The sequence below is a fragment of the Loxodonta africana genome, chromosome 21 (genome assembly GCF_030014295.1).
Source record: "Loxodonta africana isolate mLoxAfr1 chromosome 21, mLoxAfr1.hap2, whole genome shotgun sequence".
Lineage (NCBI taxonomy): Eukaryota > Metazoa > Chordata > Mammalia > Proboscidea > Elephantidae > Loxodonta > Loxodonta africana.
The window spans coordinates 75,233,927-75,255,941 of NC_087362.1; the positions used below are offsets into that span (position 1 = coordinate 75,233,927).

Consider the following 22,015-nt stretch of genomic DNA (forward strand, 5'->3'; position numbering starts at 1 on the left):
TTTAAAAGAAAACAATTACTTTTAAAAATGTATCCAGTGGAATATAAATGCCATATGGAACTGTTATCTACCATCACCCATTAAAAAAATAACATGAACAAGATCTTCTTTAATACTCAGAAATTATACTGCTTTTCCTTTTATCCTTGAACTCATACTTCCATTCCATTTGTCTCACAGAACTTTATAATAGAAAATGTTTTTATATCTAAAGTCTTTTTAATGATCACTCTATCATACTTCTCCAAACAAAAATACATATACATACAAATTGGTATATAAAATTTTAAACTGGTTTTGTTTATGGGTCTAAGTATCTGAAAAAAAAATCTCTTTGAGCTTAGGTTATTTTAACTATTAGTATACAATTGATGAAAACACATATTATACAATTTGACTAACTTATTAAACCAAAGGTAAATTTCTTTAGAAATGCATTTCTCAAACAGATGAATTAAGCTTTAATATACTAATTACTCTTTACTTAGAGGCACCTCCTTTAACCAGATATACTCAAAAAGGGTTTGGCAAATCCTTTTATTGCATCTTTGGCCATAAATACATACATACATATATATATATATTTTTTTAAGTGTGACAAACATATCATGATCGTGTATTTAAAAAATCTTTATGTTTTATGAGACTGAAGGGGCACACCAGCCCAGGGACAAGGACTAGAAGGCAGGAGGAGACAGGACAGCTGGAAATAGGAAACCCAAGGTCGAGAAGGGAGAGTGTTGACATGTTATGGGGTTGTTAACCAATGTTGTAAAACAATATGTGTCCTGTTTAATGAGAAGCTTGTTTGTTCTGTAAACTTTTGTCATGGATTGAATTGTGTCCCCCCAAAATACCTGTCAATTTGGTTAGGTTAAATTGTGTGGTTGTCCTCCATTTTGTGATTGTTAATTTTATGTTAAAGAGGATTAGGATGGGATTGCTAACACCCTTACTAAGGCCACATCTCTGATTCAATGTAAAGAGAGTTTCCCTGGGGTGTGGCCTGCACCATCTTTTATCTTACAAGAGATAAAAGGAAAGGGAAGCAAGGACAGAGTCTGGGGACCTCAGACCACCAAGAAAGCAGTGCCCAAAGCACAGGGTGTCCTTTGGACCCAGGATCCCTGCACGAAGAAGCTCCTAGTTTGGGTGAAGACTGATGAGAAGGCCAACAGAAAGAGAAAGCCTTCTCCTGGAGCTGACACCCTGAATTTGGACTTTCAGTCTACTGTACTGTGAAGAAATAAATTTCTGTTTGTGAAAGCCACTTCTGATATTTCTATTATAGCAGCATTAGATAACTAAGACAACCTTCATCTAAAGTAAAAAAAAAAGAAAGAAAAGCTTTACGTTTTAGAGATATTAATTGAAACACTTATAAGTTAAAAATATCTGGGGGTAGGGGCTGGAAGAAAGAGAAATAGAGGGAAAGTTATGGGGTATGGATGAAATAAGAGTGGCCATGACTTGGTAATTTTTGAAGCCGGTAAATTCATTGTCCCATTCTCTCTACTTCTGTATATGTTTGATATTTTCCATCATAAAAAGTTAAAAAAAATTAGAGCTGCAGACTTAGCTCATTTAATTTATGGAAAATGCCTGCCATATTGTCCAATTAGCACAGACAGTTCTCAGTGTCAAACAAATTTCCAAATGGAAGTTATTTTCTGTCAGGAAGTGTTTGTGCTAGTTTTTTTCAATTCAAATAAATGTGTTAATACGTGTTCCAGGGAATATAAAAACTACTTGTAAATTACAGAATATATGATATTTCTAAAACCAGTTCGGGTTAAAATAATGTAATGCTGATAAACTGATGTACCTGTTTTTAAAAAGAGTTTATAAAAAAGGGCAGTGAAGCAGCATGCTGTTTATCATTGGTTGACAGCCATGCAACGGAACAGCTAAAATAATTTATGACACAAAAGGATGATAAAATACATCACAGTTCTTCAGTAAACATGCAAATTCAACTCTGATGTCTGGCTTCTGCAGTAATTAAATAAAAATATATTACAAAAAGCAGAAATAATGCCATTTCTTTCTTATTAGACATAACAAACTTTTCCCATGACTTTAATAAAAGAAAGGTATATGCTGTAAAAAAATAACTGGTCAAGCAGCTAGCACGTTAACTTATTTTTTTATTAATAGGAGGTAGAAAATGGTAAGCATTTCATAAGATACGATGATTCACTTTAAGTGAAATTTTCCTGATATTTTATCAGTTAAAAAAAACAACTAGTTTTTTAACTAGTTTCAGTTAAGTTACAGAAAAATGCACACCAAATCTGAAAGGAATTCTCCCAAGTTTTATCCATGGGTTTGGCAGCCCCAGAGAACATTCCAGGCACATGGGAAATGATCATTACCATCATCTGAAACTACTCTGGCTTCAGAAGAACGTTTTCCCAGCTCACGATGTGTCCAGGGACAAGGGTACTGCAAAGAGCTAAATGACCTGTTTTTTGGGATCTGACTTTTTTATGGAATCTTTCTCTGCATTGCTCTCCCAGGGCGTTCTCTAAACAATAACAGAGTTTTTGATAATAATCAGGGGATGAAGTGGCAAAGTCACTAAAACAAAAACTGTCACTGCTCCCATAGCACCATTCGAGCAATCTGAATTCAGAATATCTCAATGTGGACCCAAATGCCCCCTTCTGCAGCCAAGCTTCATCTGAAATATGTATAAAAGCCAAGCTTCATCTGAAATATGTATAAAAAAGAGGAAAACTGGGAGTTCTATCAGTTTAGGATACCCTGACTAATCATAAAAGCAGATTTTCACTGTGACTGGTGCCCTGTGGGTCTTTACATCCCCAGGAAATGCACCATTAGTAAGACTGAGGAAGGGCAACAAATGTGGCTTTCTCAGGTGAGAAGCAGGTACATTCTCAGGCACATCAATTTTAGGTAAGAGTCAAGATGTAGACAATCTGTGCTTATATACTCCTCTGAAGTCTTTTCTTATGGTAAAATAAGTAACCATAGGCTACTGCGCTGTTGCCAAAGATGGCCACCTTGTCTCCCATCCCATGTGCTCTTACATTCTGATTATGTCATGGCCGGGTGAAGAGGCAGCATCTGTCATACTGTTAGCCCTGAACCTTGGCTAGCCCTCTGGTCTGCTCCGACCAACAGGATGCAGCAGGATCCTGATGCTGTCTGTCTACCTTCCAGAGCTGAGATATGCAGCTTCTACGTGCACGTTTTGGAGTGCTCCTCCTTGAAATACAGGCACTTTGCTAGGAGAAAGTCTGAACTAGTCACGTGGACAGACAGCAGCCACCTGAAGGGGCACCAAGGTGCTAAACAGGAGAAGGAAGCTTTCTTGGACCTTCCAGGACCCTGGCCACCAGCTGAATGCAGCTGAGTGAATGACCTCAGTCAATACCAGGTGGTACAGAACCACTCAGCCAAGCCTTGATCAAATTCCTGATTCACAAAATTGAGAGCGAATAAAATGGCTGTTGTTTGAGGCCATTAAATTTTGAGGTAGTTTACTACACTGCCACCAAACCCAAAAACCTGTTGCCACCAAGTTGATTTTGACTCACAGCTACCCTATAGGAACAGAGTAGAACTGACCCATAAGGTTTCCAAGGAGCAGTTAGTGGATTTGAACTCCTGGCCTTATGGTTGGCAACTGAGCTTGTTACACTGCTAAAGACAAGCAAAACAGCACCCCAGTTTGAGAATGACCGCTTTAGTTCCCGGTCCCAATCCCTGGGAATCACAAATTTTATCAGTCCTGGGGCATGGCAGGCAAGGGGACAAATGGGGTAGCTCAAAAAGGTTAACAATTGCCTTATCTTACTGCTCTTTTGTACACAATCACCGCCATGGGCCTCTGTGACTGCAGCGACGGTGGTGATCTTACTGAAACAGGCAGGAGCACAGCATTTAGAGCTGGGCAGATCAAGATTCAGATCCCACACCTTCTACTTATTTACATGTTGCGAGCCTGAGGCGGTCATGTAAACTTTGGATTAGCCTCTTAACCTTTCAATAAATAGCCTCTTTCTCTTAAAAAAAACCCTGTTAACTGCACACACTATGTTGTGAGAGGAAAAAAAAAAAAAGAGAGACAACAGATGTAAAGTGCCAACCCCCGAGTCAGTCAGTAGATATTAAATAAAAAAAAGGCTTGTTTGAGCTTTTCTTTCTTCGCTTTCTTCTTCCCCATCCAACCCTGTGCTTCACACAGGACAGCAAAACCGTGCAATCCCATGATACGTCTCCTCGGGGGCGGGAGGAGGGCAAGGTGTGGAGCAGTGTACATGGCAGAAGAGCAGGGAAAGAAACATCACTGAACAACAAAATCACCCTGGTAATCACTTGATGAATCATTCACACACTCTGGGCCTCAGTTAGAAATCAAAGGTGTGAGACCAGATACAGCTTAAGGACCTCTTGGCAATAACATCTTAAGTCCACGAGAGGAAACATGGAGCTTTCTGTTCAGCTGTGTCCTTTACTCTGTCCCAGTAGCCCTGGCTCCAGAGGCTGAGCAACAGGGACATCACAGGCGAGAGACCGCCCTGCAGCTCTGGCTCCCAGGGCACAGAGGCAACAGGATGGGAGGCCATCTGAAGAGAGGCACATGGCCACAGCTGGGCCTGCACCTCTGCTCAGCACTGCTGCGGGGACCTTATTCAGGAGCTGCAGCTCATGGCTCACATCTCCCCACTGCTAGACTTAAGGTATTAGTAGGCCATTCTCAACAGAGTATAAACTTTTTTTTTTTTTAATAACTTTTATTAAGCTTCAAGTGAACGTTTACAAATCCAATCAGTCTGTCACATATAAGTTTACATACATCTCACTCCCTACTCCCACTTACTCTCCCCCTCTTGAGTCAGCCCTTTCAGTCTCTCCTTTCTTGACAATTTTGCCTGCTTCCCTCTCTCTCTACCCTCCCATCCCCTCTCCAGACAAGAGTTGCGAATACAATCTCAAGTGTCCACCTGATATAATCAGCTCACTCTTCATCAGCGTCTCTCTCGCACCCACTGACCAGTCCCTTTCATCTCTGATGAGTTGTCTTCGGGAATGGTTCCTGTCCTGTGTCAACTGAAGGTCTGCGGAGCATGGCCGCCGGGATTCCTCCAGTCTCAGTCAGACCATTAAGTTTGGTCTTTTTATGAGAATTTGGGGTCTGTATCCCACTGATCTCCTGCTCCCTCAGGGGTCCTCTGCTGTGATCTCTATCAGGGCAGTCATCGATTGTGGCGGGGCGCCAACTAGTTCTTCTGGTCTCAGGATGATGTAGGTCTCTGGTTCATGTGGCCCTTTCTGTCTCTTGGGCTCTTAGTTGTCGTGTGGCCTTGGTGTTCTTCATTTTCCTTTGCTCCAGGTGGGTTGAGACCAATTGCTGCATCGTAGATGGCCGCTTGTTAGCATTTAAGACCCCAGACGCCACATTTCAAAGTGGGATGCAGAATGATTTCATAATAGAATTATTTTGCCAATTGACTTAGAAGTCCCCGCAAACCATGTTCCCCAGACCCCCGCGCTTGCTCCCCTGACCTTTGAAGCATTCATTTTATCCCGGAAACTTCTTTGCTTTTGGTCCAGTCCAATTGAGCTGACCTTCCATGTATTGAGTGTTGTCTTTCCCTTCACCTAAAGCAGTTCTCATCTACTGAGTAATCAATAAAAAACCCTCTCCCACCCTCCCTCCCTCCCCACCTCGTAAGCACAAAAGTATGTGTTCTTCTCAGGTTTACTATTTCTCAAGATCTTATAATAGTGGTCTTATACAATATTTGTCCTTTTGCCTCTGACTAATTTCGCTCAGCATAATGCCTTCCAGGTTCCTCCATGTTATGAAATGTTTCAGAGATTCGTCACTGTTCTTTATCGATGCGTAGTATTCCATTGTGTGAATATACCACAATTTATTTACCCATTCATCCGTTGATGGACACCTTGGTTGCTTCCAGCTTTTTGCTATTGTAAACAGAGCTGCAATAAACATGGGTGTGCATATATCTGTTTCTATGAAGGCTCTTGTATCTCTAGGGTATATTGCGAGGAGTGGGATTTCTGGGTTGTATGGTAGTTTTATTTCTAACTGTTTAAGATAACGCCAGATAGATTTCCAAAGTGGTTGTACCATTTTACATTCCCACCAGCAGTGTATGAGAGTTCCAATCTCTCCGCAGCCTCTCCAACATTTATTATTTTGTGTTTTTTGGATTAATGCCAGCCTTGCTGGTGTGAGATGGAATCTCATGGTAGTTTTAATTTGCATTTCTCTAATGGCTAATGATCGAGAGCATTTTCTCATGTATCTGTTGGCTGCCTGAATATCTTCTTTAGTGAAATGTGTGTTCATATCCTTTGCCCACTTCTTGATTGGGTTGTTTGTCTTTTTGTGGTTGAGTTTTGACAGAATCATGTAGATTTTAGAGATCAGGCGCTGGTCGGAGATGTCATAGCTGAAAATTCTTTCCCAGTCTGTAGGTGGTCTTTTTACTCTTTTGGTGAAGTCTTTAGATGAGCATAGGTGTTTGATTTTTAGGAGCTCCCAGTTATCGGGTTTCTCTTCATCATTTTTGGTAATGTTTTGTATTCTGTTTATACCTTGTATTAGGGCTCCTAGGGTTGTCCCTATTTTTTCTTCCATGATCTTTATCGTTTTAGTCTTTATGTTTAGGTCTTTGATCCACTTGGAGTTAGTTTTTGTGCATGGTGTGAGGTATGGGTCCTGTTTCATTTTTTTTGCAAATGGATATCCAGTTATGCCAGCACCATTTGTTAAAAAGGCTATCTTTTCCCCAGTTAATTGACACTGGTCCTTTGTCAAATATCAGCTGCTCATACGTGGATGGATCTATGTCTGGGTTCTCAATTCTGTTCCATTGGTCTATGTGTCTGTTGTTGTACCAATACCAGGCTGTCTTGACTACTGTGGCTGTATAATAGGTTCTGAAGTCAGGTAAGGTGAGGCCTCCCACTTTCTTCTTCTTTTTCAGTAGTGCTTTGCTTATCCGGGGCTTCTTTCCCTTCCATATGACATTGGTGATTTGTTTCTCTATCCCCTTAAAATATGACATTGGAATTTGGATCGGAAATGCGTTAAATGTATAGATGGCTTTTGGTAGAATAGACATTTTTACTATGTTAAGTCTTCCTATCCATGAGCAGGGTATGTTTTTCCACTTAAGTGTGTCCTTTTGAATTTCTTGTAGTAGAGCTTTGTAGTTTTCTTTGTATAGGTCTTTTACATCCTTGGTAAGATTTATTCCTAAGTATCTTATCTTCTTGGGGACTACTGTGAATGGTATTGATTTGGTTATTTCCTCTTCGGTGTTCTTTTTGTTGATGTAGAGGAATCCAAGTCATTTTTCTATGTTTATTTTATAGCCTGAGACTCTGCCAAACTCTTCTATTAGTTTCAGTAGTTTTCTGGAGGATTCCTTAGGGTTTTCTGTGTATATAATCATGTCATCTGCAAATAGTGATAACTTTACTTCTTCCTTGCCAATCCGGATACCTTTTATTTCTTTGTCTAGCCTAATTGCCCTGGCTAAGACTTCCAACACGATGTTGAATAAGAGCGGTGATAAAGGGCATCCTTGTCTGGTTCCCTTTCTCAAGGGAAATGCTTTCAGGTTCTCTCCATTTAGAGTGATATTGGCTGTTGGCTTTGCATAGATGCCCTTTATTATGTTGAGGAATTCTCCTTCAATTCCTATTTTGGTAAGAGTTTTTATCATGAATGGGTGTTGGACTTTGTCAAATGCCTTTCTGCATCAATTGATAAGATCATGTGGTTTTTGTCTTTTGTTTTATTTATGTGATGGATTACATTAATGGTTTTTCTGATATTAAACCAGCCTTGCATACCTGGTATAAATCCCACTTGATCAGGGTGAATTATTTTTTTGATGTGTTGTTGGATTCTATTGGCTAGAATTTTGTTGAGGATTTTTGCATCAATGTCCATGAGGGATATAGGTCTATAATTTTCTTTTTTTGTAATGTCTTTACCTGGTTTTGGTATCAGGCAGATGGTGGCTTCATAGAATGAGTTGGGTAGTATTCCGTCATTTTCTATGCTTTGGAATACCTTTAGTAGTAGTGGTGTTAACTCTTCTCTGAAAGTTTGGTAGAACTCTGCAGTGAAGCCGTCCGGGCCAGGGCTTTTTTTGTTGGGAGTTTTTTGATTACCGTTTCAATCTCTTTTTTTGTTATGGGTCTATTTAGTTGTTCTACTTCTGAATGTGTTAGTTTAGGTAGGTAGTGTTTTTCCAGGAGTTCATCCATTTCTTCTAGGTTTGCAAATTTGTTAGAGTACAATTTTTCGTAGTAATCTGAAATGATTCTTTTAATTTCATTTGGTTCTGTTGTGATGTGGTCCTTCTCGTTTCTTATTCGGGTTATTTGTTTCCTTTCCTGTATTTCTTTAGTCAGTCTAGCCAGTGGTTTATCAATTTTGTTAATTTTTTCAAAGAACCAGCTTTTGGCTTTGTTAATTCTTTCGATTGTTTTTCTGTTCTCTAATTCATTTAGTTCACCTCTAATTTTTATTATTTGTTTTCTTCTGGTGCCTCATGGATTCTTTTGTCACTCAGTTTCTATTTGTTCAAGTTGTCGGGACAGTTCTCTGATTTTGTCTCTTTCTTCTTTTTGTATGTGTGCATTTATCGATATAATTTGGCCTCTGAGCACTGCTTTTGCTGTGTCCCAGAGGTTTTGATAGGAAGTATTTTCATTCTCGTTGCTTTCTATGAATTTCCTTATTCCCTCCTTGATGTCTTCTATCACCCAGTCTTTTTTCAGGAGGGTATTGTTCATTTTCCAAGTATTTGATTTCTTTTCCCTAGTTTTTCTGTTATTGATCTCTAGTTTTATTGCCTTGTGGTCTGAGAAGATGCTTTGTAATATTTCGATGTTTTAGACTCTGCAAAGGTTTGTTTTATGACCTAATATGTGGTCTATTCTAGAGAATGTTCCATGTGCGCTAGAAAAAAAAGTATATTTTGCAGCAGTTGGGTGGAGAGTTCTGTATAAGTCAATGAGGTCAAGTTGGTTGATTGTTGTAATTAGATCTTCCGTGTCTCTGTTGAGCTTCTTACTGGATGTCCTGTCCTTCTCCGAAAGTGGTGTGTTGAAGTCTCCTACTATAATTGTGGAGGTATCTATCTCGCTTTTCAATTCTGTTAAAATTTGATTTATGTATCTTGCAGCCCTGTCATTGGGTGCATAAATATTTAATGTGGTTATGTCTTCCTGATCAATTGTCCCTTTTATCATTATATAGTGTCCTTCTTTATCCTTTGTGGTGGATTTAAGTCTAAAGTCTATTTTGTCAGAAATTAATATTGCTACTCCTCTTCTTTTTTGCTTATTGTTTGCTTGATATACTTTTTTCCATCCTTTGAGTTTTAGTTTGTTTGTGTCTCTAAGTCTAAGGTGTGTCTCTTGTAGGCAGCATATAGATGGATCGTGTTTCTTTATCCAGTCTGTGACTCTCTGTCTCTTTATTGGTGCATTTAGTCCATTTACATTCAGGGTAATTATAGATAAATAAGTTTTTAGTGCTGTCATTTTGATGCCTTTTTATGTGTGTTGTTGACAATTTCATTTTTCCACATACTTTTTTGTGCTGAGGCGCTTTTCTTAGTAAATTGTGAGATCCTCATTTTCATAGTGCTTGACTTTGTTAGTTGAGTCGTTACGTTTTTCTTGGTTTTTATCTTGAGTTATAGAGTTGTTATACCTTTTTGTGGTTACCTTTTTATTTACCCCTATTTTTCTAAGTAAAAACCTAACTTGTATTGTTCTATATCGCCTTGTATCACTCTCCATATGGCAGTTCAATGCCTCCTGTATTTAGTCCCTCTTTTTGATTATTGTGATCTTTTACCTATTGACTTCCATGATTCCCTGTTATGTGTGTTTTTTTTTTTTTAATTAATCTTAATTTGTTTGTTTTTGTGATTTCCCTATTTGAGTTGATATCAGGACGTTCTGTTTTGTGACCTTGTGTTGTGCTGATATCTGATATTATTGGTTCTCTGACCAAACAATATCCTTTAGTATTTCTTGTAGCTTTGGTTTGGTTTTTGCAAATTCTCTAAACTTGTGTTTGTCTGTAAATATCTTAATTTCGCCTTCATATTTCAGAGAGAGTTTTGCTGGATATATGATCCTTGGCTGGTAGTTTTTCTCCTTCAGTGTTCTGTATATGTCATCCCATTCCCTTCTTGCCTGCATGGTTTCTGCTGAGTAGTCAGAACATATTCTTATTGATTCTCCCTTGAAGGAAACCTTTCTTTTCTCCCTGGCTGCTTTTAAAATTTTCTGTTTATCTTTGGTTTTGACGAGTTTGATGATAATATGTCTTGGTGTTTTTCTTTTTGTATCAATCTTAAATGGGGTTCGATGAGCATCTTGGATAGATATCCTTTTGTCTTTCATGATGTCAGGGAAATTTTCTGTCAGGAGTTCTTCAACTATTTTCTCTGTGTTTTCTGTCCCCCCTCCCTGTTCTGGGACTCCAATCACCCGCAGGTTATCCTTCTTGATAGAGTCCCACATAATTCTTAGGGTTTCTTCATTTTTTTTAATTCTTTTCTCTGATTTTTTTTCAGCTATGTTGGTGTTGATTCCCTGGTCCTCCAGATGTCCCAGTCTGCATTCTAATTGCTCGAGTCTGCTCCTCTGACTTCCTAGTGCGTTGTCTAATTCTGTTATTTTATTGTTAATCTTCTGGATTTCTACATGTTGTCTCTCTATGGATTCTTGCAACTTATTAATTTTTCCACTATGTTCTTGAATAATCTTTTTGAGTTCTTCAACAGTTTTATCGGTGTGTTCCTTGGCTTTTTCTGCAGTTATCCTAATTTCATTTGTGATATCATTAAGCATTCTGTAAATTAGTTTTTTATATTCTGTATCTGATAATTCAAAGATTGTACCTTCATTTGGGAAAGATTTTGATTCTTTTGTTTGGGGGGTTGGAGAAGCTGTCATGGTCTGCTTCTTTAAGTGGTTTGATATGGATTGTTGTCTCCGCGCCATCACTGGGAAACTAGTTTTTCCAGAAAATCCGCTAAAAAGAAATGCAGTCAGATCCCTATCAGAGTTCTCCCTCTGGCTCAGGCTATTCAGATGTTAATGAAGCCGCCTGGGGAGGGTGGGGGAGGGAACAGAGAGATAGGAGAGTAGCACCTCAGAATATAGCCAGAGTTGCTTGTCTTGCTTGGAATGACTATTATATCTGAGATTCCCGTGGGGCGCGTCGCCTATGTGTGCTAGCTGTGTGGAGATTGCCCCCAGGGGGTCTGGCCCGCTGGAGTCACGGTCAGATCCTCCGCTTCCAGCCCCACGCCCAGCGTCAAGGCTCCCCTACTGGGACGGTGCACTCTCGACTCCAAAATCAGTCGCTGCCTCCCGGGAACTTCTCGTCCCTCCAGCCGCGTGGCCGTGCCGCACCCGAGAGCCTGTTGGGCCTCCTCCTGGGGTTAGTTCAGATGGGTGGAGCAGCTCCCCGTGCTTGTGCCGTGACCGAGTGTCCCGGCTGGGACGCTGTTCTCCCCGCTCCAATACCAGTCGCTGCCTCCCGGGGACTTCTCGTCCCTCCAGCCGCATGGCCGTGCCGCACCGAGAGCCAGTTGGGCCTCCTCCCGGGGTTAGTTCAGATGGGTGGAGCAGCTCCCCGTGCTTGTGCCGCGACCGAGTGTCCCGGCTGGGACGCTGTTCTCCCCGCTCCAATACCAGTCGCTGCCTCCCGGGGACTTCTCCTACCGGCTGCGTCCTACGCCGCCCGCGCGACCCGGCTGGTCCCCTTCCCGGGGTTAGCTCAGGGGGGTGGAGCAACTCTCCGTGTTTATGCCGTACCTGCGTCCAGTCCAAATCCCTGCTGGATGGTTCCCCGGCTCGGACGCTGCTCTTTCTGCTCCAAGACCAGTCACTGCCTCCTGGGGACTTCTGCTACCGGCTGCGTCCCACGCCGCCCGTGGAACCGGCTGGTCCCCCTCCCGGGGTTAGTTCAGGGGGGTGGAGCAGCTCTCTGTGCTTGTGCCGTACCTGACTGGTACGCTGGCTCCAGGCTCTGGAAACAATCGCTGCTTCCCCGTATTAGTTCGTTCTCCGTCTCTAAATCTGTGTTTGTTGTTCAGGGTTCGTAGATTGTTATGTATGTGATCGATTCACTTGTTTTTCCGTGTCTTTGTTGTAAGAGGGATCCGAGGTAGCATCTGCCTAGTCCGCCATCTTGGCTCCACCCCCAACAGTGTATAAACTTTTAAAAAAATGCAATAGGAATCTAACAACAGAGGACTTCACTAATCTGTACGCTTAGACATTATAAGTCATTTTGACACATTTTACCCTAAATTGAAATTACAGCGCACACTAATCTTGTTCAAAGTCTGCTAAACACATGGCTTCTAAAACTGCTTGCTTTAATACTCAATTTTTCAAGGCATATGAAAGTAGGAATAAAATAAAGTGTTCTCCCCTCAAATGAGGAAACAAAATTTTGGCATATGCTAACTCAAATATGAAATATGCTGAATTTGAGACACTGTTGTAAATATAATCATTTGGTACCTTCATAGTGAAATGTTACTATCAATTTCTTTGCACAGAAACTTTAAATCCACATTATTTCTCAAAAGAAGCTGACATCTTTGCTATTTCTCAAAAAGAAATTTTTATCCAAAATTTTTAAGATTTAAATGAGAGCAAAGCGGGTAAGGTCTCAGATTATTATCTTAAGCCATTCACTTAGACGCAAACAAAATTTCACTTAAACACAGCGCTACTGACCAGGCCATAAAACAACACAGTGGGATGACTCACCAGAGATTCTTGGGTCATTTCACTGACCCCTCAAAAACTTCTGATGGGAGTCAAGGAAGTAAAGTTATGGATCCTTAGGTAACTATGACATGTTACTTGAAATAATCAGTCATAAATTTTTAAGTCACCTGCTAAAGCTTTTCACTGTTTTTGTGATTTAATTTTGAAAGCAAAAGGTTTAGGTAAGAAACAGGGGGAGAACAAATGAATTTATCTCCTACAGCAGAGTTTTTTTTTTTTTTTTTGGCAAAAGCAAAAAGTTAGAAAATTGATGTACTGTTTCCATGGAAATACTGATAAAAAACTGATTGCGAGTTCTAATGGATTCCTTTTAAAGAGTGTTAAAAATATAAATGGTGTGTAGAGCGGGAAGGGGAGGGGGCTGCCAGGAGAATCTGAAGAAAATATGAATCATCTCAGAGCCAAATTTTTTTGTTGGATTATGGGAATCAATGCTGATCATAAAACTTAAAAGCTATCTTGAGGATTATCAGGTTTTATTTTGTGTTACTATCTCACCATCATTTTTATATTCTTTCTATACGATATGATTTAACTGACACAACATCCTATTATGAGTTCGTTAAGACGTATATTTGCAATTATTTCCTGTAATGCACCATCAAAATCAGCAGTAAAAATGAAGGGTGATTTAATAAATCAGTCATCGGATATAATATGAGAAGACAAGAAAGGTTAGAAGGAAAAACAGGGATTTATTAATTTTGGGTTTACAGTAGCTAACTATATTTCAAAAGAAGATAGTTTTTTTTTTCCGATAATGGGGAATAAAAATTCACCCACACAACTTGCAGTTAAAAATGCCTGCTTTCAGTGCCATTAATATCACATTTGAAATTTCCATGCAATCACTTGTGAGGTAAACACCAAACCCTTTGCTGTCAAGTCGATTCAGTCTCATAGTGACCCTATAGGACAGAAGAGAACTGTTCCACACTGTTTCTAAGGAGCGGCTGGTAGATTTGAACTGTCAACCTTTAGGTTAGCAGGCAAGCTGTTAACCACTGTGCCACCAGGGTTCCTAAGTAAACACAGTATGCCAAAATCATGTATCTGTCATACACCTACGCCAATATCCCCAAGTACACAACTCAGGCCTGACCCAGTCATGTTTCTGAACTCAGTAAATGAGTCATAGAAAATGTGAACAAATCAATGTTACATTTGGCTTTGATTAAAATTACAGGTACAAGTGTTCTCATTTCAGTACTAAAAAAAAGATTCTGAATGCTTAGGCAACATCAGTTTCAAATACCCTTTTATAGGAAGTGCTCATTAATGACAACCTACATCACTGCAGAAGCTGCTCTAACACTTGATAGCTAGGTGCTATTTCTAAGCGATGTGGTGCGTTATTATATTATTTCAAGTCATTATAAAGTGAGGTAGAGCTGTCAACTGAAGTCTCACCTTTGACCGTTTAACACACTTCGATTACCTCTCGCACCCTTCCTTCCTGTCACTGTCAGATAACTCCCCTCTCTGCACCAATTACAAGGGGTTTTTCTGCCCATAAGGAGCTGTGGTGGTACAGTGGTTAAAGCACTCAGCTGCTAATCGAAAGGTTGTCGGTTCAAACCCACTAGTCACTCCACAGGACAAAGATGTGACAGTCTGCTTCTGTGAAGACTACAGCCTTGGAAACCCTATGGAGCGGCTCTGCCCCGTCCTGTCAGGTCACCAGGAGTTGGAACCGACCTGTCAGCAGTGGGCTTTGCTTCTGCTACCACCACCTGCCTGGGCTGGCCATCTGCACACCTCCTCCCGCCAGGCTGGCCGTGCTGGATTCACCTAGCGGTAATCTGTTGCATGTTTCCAAGCCTGCACTGGACCAGTCATAGCATGAGCTTTCTAGCACAATCCTATGGAAGCATTTAGCACTGGATTTAAATATCATTGCAACTTTCCCATAAAACGAAGGCGCTGGCCAAATTCAATTAAATTTAAGATAATCTTGGGCCTGACATACCCCTAAAGATCAATATTTAAGCTGCAAAGTTAACTTAGGTTTCTTGATAAGTCAGGTGAGTTTAGATGTCTTGATAAATAAGATCAGGTAGTCCGTGTGAATGATCCAGAATGTCACTGCTGATGGCCGTTTCACTCATGCACCTGTGCCTGTGTTGGCAGCTTATAAAAGCGATGAGGCCTAAATATATTTTCCTTATTTTAGTAACATATAAACGCTGCTCCCACAGGGACTTGTTCTGCTGTCTGAATCACAGTGATATCGTTAAGGCTACGGTCATTTTAACGTTATTGACAGAAATTCTTTTCTGTCGATTTATATAACTTCATTCTTTAGACTGGCATCAAGAAAAATCTCGGATTCAAACTTGTCACTCAGAGTATGGGTTGGCAATTATTGTTCAATCTGTAACATCATAAAATACCAGAGTATTACTTTAGGCAGAATAAGTTTTAAAAACTACATTTTTAAAAGAGGCATTAGAGAAAAATTCTAACATAGAATTCAGAACAAATAAACAAGCTAAAGATATTGGAAGTTTAACTTTTTGAAATGTCAATAAAAGCTGTTATAAAGGTTTTAATTCCTAAAAACAAACTATTCCAAGTTAAAGATACTACAAGTATTTCTTTGACTAAAATGAAGGTTACCATGTAATAAATCAGGCCAAAAGCCACCATCATTCTCAGTCACAGTCTGTCTTTGAAGAGGAGAGGAAAAGACAGGGTTTCCCAAGCAGTCCCAATTCAAGGCGAAACAGCAGGCCTGCCAAGGCAGGAGCAGCTTGTTCACCTCATCCCCACCCCACCTGCATCCGTTCCCACAAGACGTGGCCACAAGGGCAAAGAGGAACTCAGCCCAACTGGTCTCTAGAACAGGGCACTCTTCCAGATAGTTTTCAAAATTTAAGGAAAAAAACCAGGTTTCTCATTCAATATTCACAATAAGTCTCTCAAAGTTCACTATGACTAGCATCAAAACACCCATATTGTTTATTGAAAAATTTCAGAAAAAGTGATAGGAAATATCAAAATACCTTCAATTTTGACAATTTACTCATCGGTGTACCTGTGATCATGTTTCAAAAACCAATCATAAGGAGACACTACTTTAAAAACACAGAGGGAAAATTCATTAGATTCCCAAGTTCCCAGGCATGACCAATGGACACAGGTGGTTCCCTGCACTGCCTGGAGGGCTAACATAAAAAATGACACATTCTGTACTCTGGAACTAAATTTTGCCTTGTAAGATACAGAAAAAAATGCACCACGTGGAAGGTATCTCATGAACAATATCCGGCTTTCATGAGTTCTTGTATAAAGTACCGTTTCATTTAAATCCAGAGGAATTATAATGGAGATCTTTGAATTGCAAGGCTTCTGGCAGCTTTTCCTAAGAGAGCAATGGTTTCCTCAGATAGCGAGAGGCCTGGCAGACATACTGGTCAAGGACGAAGTGTAAGCTGAAAAGTTCTCAGAGCTTAGAAGAGCAGTGCTTATATTTTCAGGCAATTACTGATTGCTCATTAAACAAACGAATGAAAGAAAGAACAAAGTTTGGAAGCTAATATGACTAAGGTAGAAGATCCAATCAAGGCTTCAGAGATCTATTCAAATTAAATTAAACCCTTCCACCTCTAAAAACATCTAGCTAACCACTATTTAAAGGCGGGCCTGTAAAGTCTCTAGAGGGATAAAGGGGTTAAGCTGGATCTACAAAGAAAGCAGGTGCAAATGAAATACACACAGTTTTAGAGCTTATACGGTGAGCCAATGCCCTCCTAAAAACCTGCTAGGACAGGGTTTCAAAGGAGTTGGATTGTTGCCCCAAAGCTTAGAGCGATCAGGTGCACATACTGCCCCTGCAGCAGCAACAACACACACAATTAACTGCAGAGTAAAACCGTATGTACTCACCCTCCTAATAGTATCTGTGGCTGGTTGGATTCATTTGTGACACCAAATACGTCAGGAATTAAATCACCATTGAAGCTGAAAAGAAAACATTAAGCATTTATTTTATTAAATTCTACTCTTCTCACTTAGCTAGAAAAAAAAAAAAACTTTTAGGAGATATGGTAGACATTGCATTACAGTATCTAGCTGTAGTCAACGAAATGTGAGCACAAGTGACGTGTCACTTTCAGGCCGAAGCATTTGTCACTGGACCTTCCAGCCCTCTCTAAGCCTGCTGTGGCAATGAGAAGAATATGTGTTTCAGACGGTGAAGCCTCTGACAGCCTACACGGAGTGATGGCATGGAGCAGAGCCTATTAGTGAACCTCACGGACATGTACTGTGAGCAAGAAACTAACTTTCACTGTGAGATTTTGGAGTTGTTTTCAACCGCTACAAGATCTAGCCTACCCCTGTGTGAGAAGAAGACAGCACTGACTCCTAGAAACTTACTTCAGAATCCTGACCCAAATTGTTTAGTTAGATGGGCTTAGGAGAAATAACCCACAAAAGTAATCTCCAGTTGGTAAAAAAAATTCATACTGGCCACTGAATATTATAACAACGAGAAAGAAATCAAGCCAAGTGCCCTTAAAATTAATCCATGAATTTCCAGTTCAGACTATCATGGCCACTGGCCTGTCGATGTATGGCTATGATTTCAGTAACTGCAAGAATGGTGGTGCTGGAGGCGGAATGTGACTATACACCATTACAGTCCCAAGAATGATCTCTACCTCAATACCAAAAACTCCTGCTAGGAATCTGGATTAAGTTTATCATGGTACATGAGTCTATTCAAGGAAACACATTGATAACGCTAAAGGAGACTTGTAAAAAGGACCAAAATTTCTCCTTAATGTAGAAATCTTTCTAAATTTCTGGAGGAAACCCTGTATCTTTCATATCTGTCAAGCACTAATAGTTTTTACTAAAAATGGTTATCTTAATCAACATAAATCCATATGGAGCTTATTCAAAGCTATTAAAAGCACAAACTTCTTCCTTTTTCCAAAATACTGAATTTTAGTTTCTTTCCTCCATCATGACAAATAAATATCATATAACCGAGAGTACAGGCCTCTATCAACGTTAGTTGTTATTGTTAGGTGCCATCTAGTCAGTTCCAGCTCAGAGCAACCCTATGTATAACAGAACGAAACACTGCCTGGTCCTGGGCCATTCTCACAATCGTTGATATGCCTGTGTCCATTGTTGCAGCCAACTAGGAAGAGTAAACTTTTGGTCAATTCTAATCTGCAAGGTAATTTCCTATGCAAAAGATTTTATGTTTGTTAAGTTCAATATCATTCAAAGGGAAGCAAGCACATACTTACTCCATAATTAGTGGTTGATCTTGAAAGGTCCTATTGAGTATGGTCATATTCTTAGGATCTGTAGGGAAAGAAAAAATATAAATTAGACAAGGCATTTTATATTATTTCTGGTATCTACACTTAGAGGAGAATATCCTTTTATGTTTTTCAAGATTTATCTCTAATTTATTCCAAATATTACCACTAACAAGAAACCATAAATCTAACTTAAGTGAGATCAAGTGTGTAAAGGACACACTGGGAGAATTCATTCTACAGTGAAGATCAAGCCTCCTCCTGAGGCTTCAATCTGCATATCCCTTAGGCAAGCCTTCTTTACATATAATTTACACTTGGAGCAATTGGCGATTCACAAGCCCAAATAAGCAAAATACCTGACTGTGTAATGTCCACACTTGTATGTGTGCAGTGCATGTACACGGTCAGCCTTTTTAAATACTTACTGAATTAACACAGAGCTTGATATTCCTGCTTACATTCCCAAATGGTACAAAAAATGCAACTGTATTTTACTTCCTTGAAATATAGCTCCCTGTAAAAGTTGTCTATTTTGATATAATTAATTGGCCCTCTCAGAAGACTTGAAGGTTTGTGGGTGGATATGGTAGACTGGCTCTCGATCTCCACTCTAGCTTTTTTTGTGTGTTCTTGTACTGGGGAGACTAGAAACCAAGGATAGCATTCCAGATATCTGCATGCTTGAGATTCTGAGCAAAATTCAAGCCAGGCTAATCAGATACACTGTGAGTTTTGGAAGGCCGAAGTGAGAAGGCTCTGCTTCTGCTGTTTCTTAGTGTCTGATCACTAATCTGCCAGAATCAAGAGACAGAGGGAGGGGCTCCCGTTTTGCCTTGAGTGAGAGTAAGAGCAGGCATGCTGTCATCCTTACAGTCACTCTGTAGCTGGCTAGTGTCTAATAGTGAAAGAGGTAATACATAGTTCCTTGATGGCTGCGGGGAGTTACTCAAAGTTCATCCTATAATCTGTCCTAATAATTCTGTAACCCATTAAACGCCTTCAATAAATCTTTCTTTCTTAAGCCACCGAGAGTGAATTTTGTTCTCTGTAACTACTTCAGACTGGTACTGGGTAGAAAAAGAAAATCAGAAAATAAGCTTTTAAAAAGTTTATATAGATAATTACTGACACTCGAGAACTGCATTTTGAACTGATTTCAGAACAATGTTCTTGGTATTTTTACCTAAGAACAGTAGGCGTATTTTTCCTTCAGTAACAAATGAGGACTATGAAAAATTCTTACAATAAATTTACCTAATGTCTGATTTTGTCCCCAGAAGATAACAGCTCCCAAATCACCGCTGGCGTGGTTTTGGGGATGATATGTCAGAAGGACATCCATTTGTGAGTCTCCGTCGTAATCCCCAGGGACTACACTGGTTATCAATGCACTGTGATTCCTAAAACAAATGAGCATTTAAAAATACCCAAATTATCATTAAAAAAAGACACCTCCACAGTTCTACTATGCAAGTGTATGCTTAATATAAAAGTTTAAACTTCACAGAATCAATTTCATTGTTTTCTTTAATATCTTATCCTTTACGTATGCAGACCTCTTTAACAGGGAGTAAAGAGCTCAGGGTTAATACAGAGTAGTCTTAAGACACAAGATAAATCTGAAATATATTAAGAAGAAGCTCAGTTTCATGTTCAAGCATTGACTCATATAGTTCTATTATTTAGTTGGTTCCTTTCTCAAGACATTTGACATTTGAACGGTGTTTATAATAAATGTTTACAAGAAAGAATACCACTGTGATTTTGTTAAAATATATTATTTACAAAATATTTAATTTGGGATTTTAATTGTAGATTCTAGATTTACAGTGAAAGTTAGATAATTCTACTTCCGAAAGCTAGTCAAGAAATAAGTTCTTTTTCACCAAACTTGGTACTACACTAACCAAATGTACTTACCTAGTTTTATATTTTTAATCATAAATACTCCAGAATCATTTCTATTAAACTTGAAAACTTAACAGAACATCCTGCAGTCTTGCCATAATGTTGTCTGGGCAACTCAACCAAAAAATAGGTCTTAAATTCAATTCATATTGAATTCTACTTAGAGCAAATAGAAAGACAGGAAGTTTCAAATTAGACTATGGATCATTATTTCCTAAATAGCATCAAGAATCTAAAACTATGTACACAGAGATTTTACCTAAAGTGAAAGTGAGGAAAATATTGTTAAGAAAAACAATATAATAACAGCCTTATTACCATGCATCCTCTTACCATCTCAGGTATTATATATCAAGTGCTTAATGTCTCATTTACTCTTCACCACCTGAACTAGGTATTGTTATCCTCATTTAACAGACTAGGAAACCGAGGTTCAGGGTGAGTAAGTAGTTTCCAGGGTTAAACAGCTAGTTAAAGGGAATACCCGGACTTCAAATAGTTGTGTGGGCCTCTGAAATTCGTCGTCATCACAGTAAAAATATTTTTAGTAGTGGCAGTTTCTTCAAAAGATACCAACAATACTTGAAGCTTTCCATGAAAAATACCCTGTCTTTAAAAATGACAAGCTATAGCAACCATATATGCTAACCAGCTGCCTTCCGGTTGACTTCAACTTGTGGCGACCCCATGTGTGTCAGAGTAGAACTGTGTTCCATAGGTTTTCAAGTGCTGATTTTCTGGAAGTAGATTGCCAGGTCTTTCTTTTCCAAGGTGCCTCCGAGTGGACTTGAACCTCCACCCTTTCAGTTAGCACCTAAAGTTCCCAGAGAAAAAAGACTCAAAAAGGAAGGCCTTCTGCCTTGAAAACTCCTGAAAGGCCCAGAATTTGGAGTCATCAGAAATAGTGGAAGACAAGAGTGAGGCACAGAGCTGAAAATAGGTTGATCTGAAAGTCTGTTTTCTGAGTGGCGGTCCCTTCTCCTTCTGGTTCAGCTAGGCAAGAACCAAGAAGTTTATTCTTCGGAAAGTCTCAGGCATTGGGGATTTAAGTTACAGCAGAAGGTAAGGGTGAGACCTTAAATTAAACACAAGGAGTTAAGAAAAAGTCTACAGAGAATAGGTTTGACCCAGCTCCACTCTATTCCTGGAGCACTGGTGGCACAGGAGTTAAGAGATCGGCTGCTAACCAAAAGGCTAGCAGTTCAAATCTACTGGCTGTTCCTTGGAAACCCTATGGGGTAGTTCTACCCTGTCATACAGGGTCACTGAGTTGGAATGGACTCAATGGCAATGGGTTGTTTTTTCTTCTTCTTTTTTTTTTTGCCATCCTATTCCTAGAATGCCAGCAGTCAGGAATATACCCACGGGGTGAGAGACAGTAGACAAGTCCCACTCATGCAAAGAGCTTCCAGTGAGCTCTGTAGTGCCTTACTCTTAAATATGAATAGACACCTGGCTTTTGGGAAAACAAGAGATAATGGAGGGAACAAAAGAAAACTTCAAAACTATACTTGGAGAGATAAACCAAACTTGCTGGTGTTGAGTCAATTCAGACTCACAGCAACCCTACAGGACAAGGCAGAACTGCCCCATAGGGTTTCCAAGGCTGTAAATCTTTAAAGAAGCAGACCGTCACATCTTTCTCCTGGAAGAGCGGCTGGTGGGTTTAACCCCCCAACCTTTTGGTCAGCAGCCTAGTGTTTTAACCACCACACCATTAGGACATAAGAGAGAACAGTATGTCCATTATAAAAGAACAATATGTTAAAAGAAAAAAAAAAAAGAGAGAACAAAAAAAAATCTTGGAAATTAAAAATATGACAGCTAAAATAAAAAATTCCATAGAAGGCTTAGAAGATAAAGTTGAGAAAAAACCTCCTGAAAAGAAAAATAAAACAAAATAACAAAAAATAGATAAGATAAAGGACTAAAGGATGAAGCCAGGCAGTGCAATACCCAGCTGGTGGGAATTCTCAAGG

The 22,015-nt window shown here is 39.6% G+C and overlaps 1 protein-coding gene across 1 annotated transcript in view; it reads right to left on the reverse strand.

Annotated features, from left to right (window-relative positions):
- Window positions 1-22,015, reverse strand: part of ITFG1 (integrin alpha FG-GAP repeat containing 1) — a 242,533-nt gene that overhangs the window by 215,971 nt on the left and 4,547 nt on the right. Inside the window, exons 3-5 of the mRNA XM_064274126.1 lie at window positions 19,383-19,528; window positions 18,111-18,168; window positions 16,735-16,809 (exon numbers count right to left, since the gene is read on the reverse strand). Of these exons, the coding sequence (XP_064130196.1) occupies window positions 16,735-16,809; window positions 18,111-18,168; window positions 19,383-19,528 (279 nt within the window). The remainder of the gene's footprint in view (window positions 1-16,734; window positions 16,810-18,110; window positions 18,169-19,382; window positions 19,529-22,015) is intronic.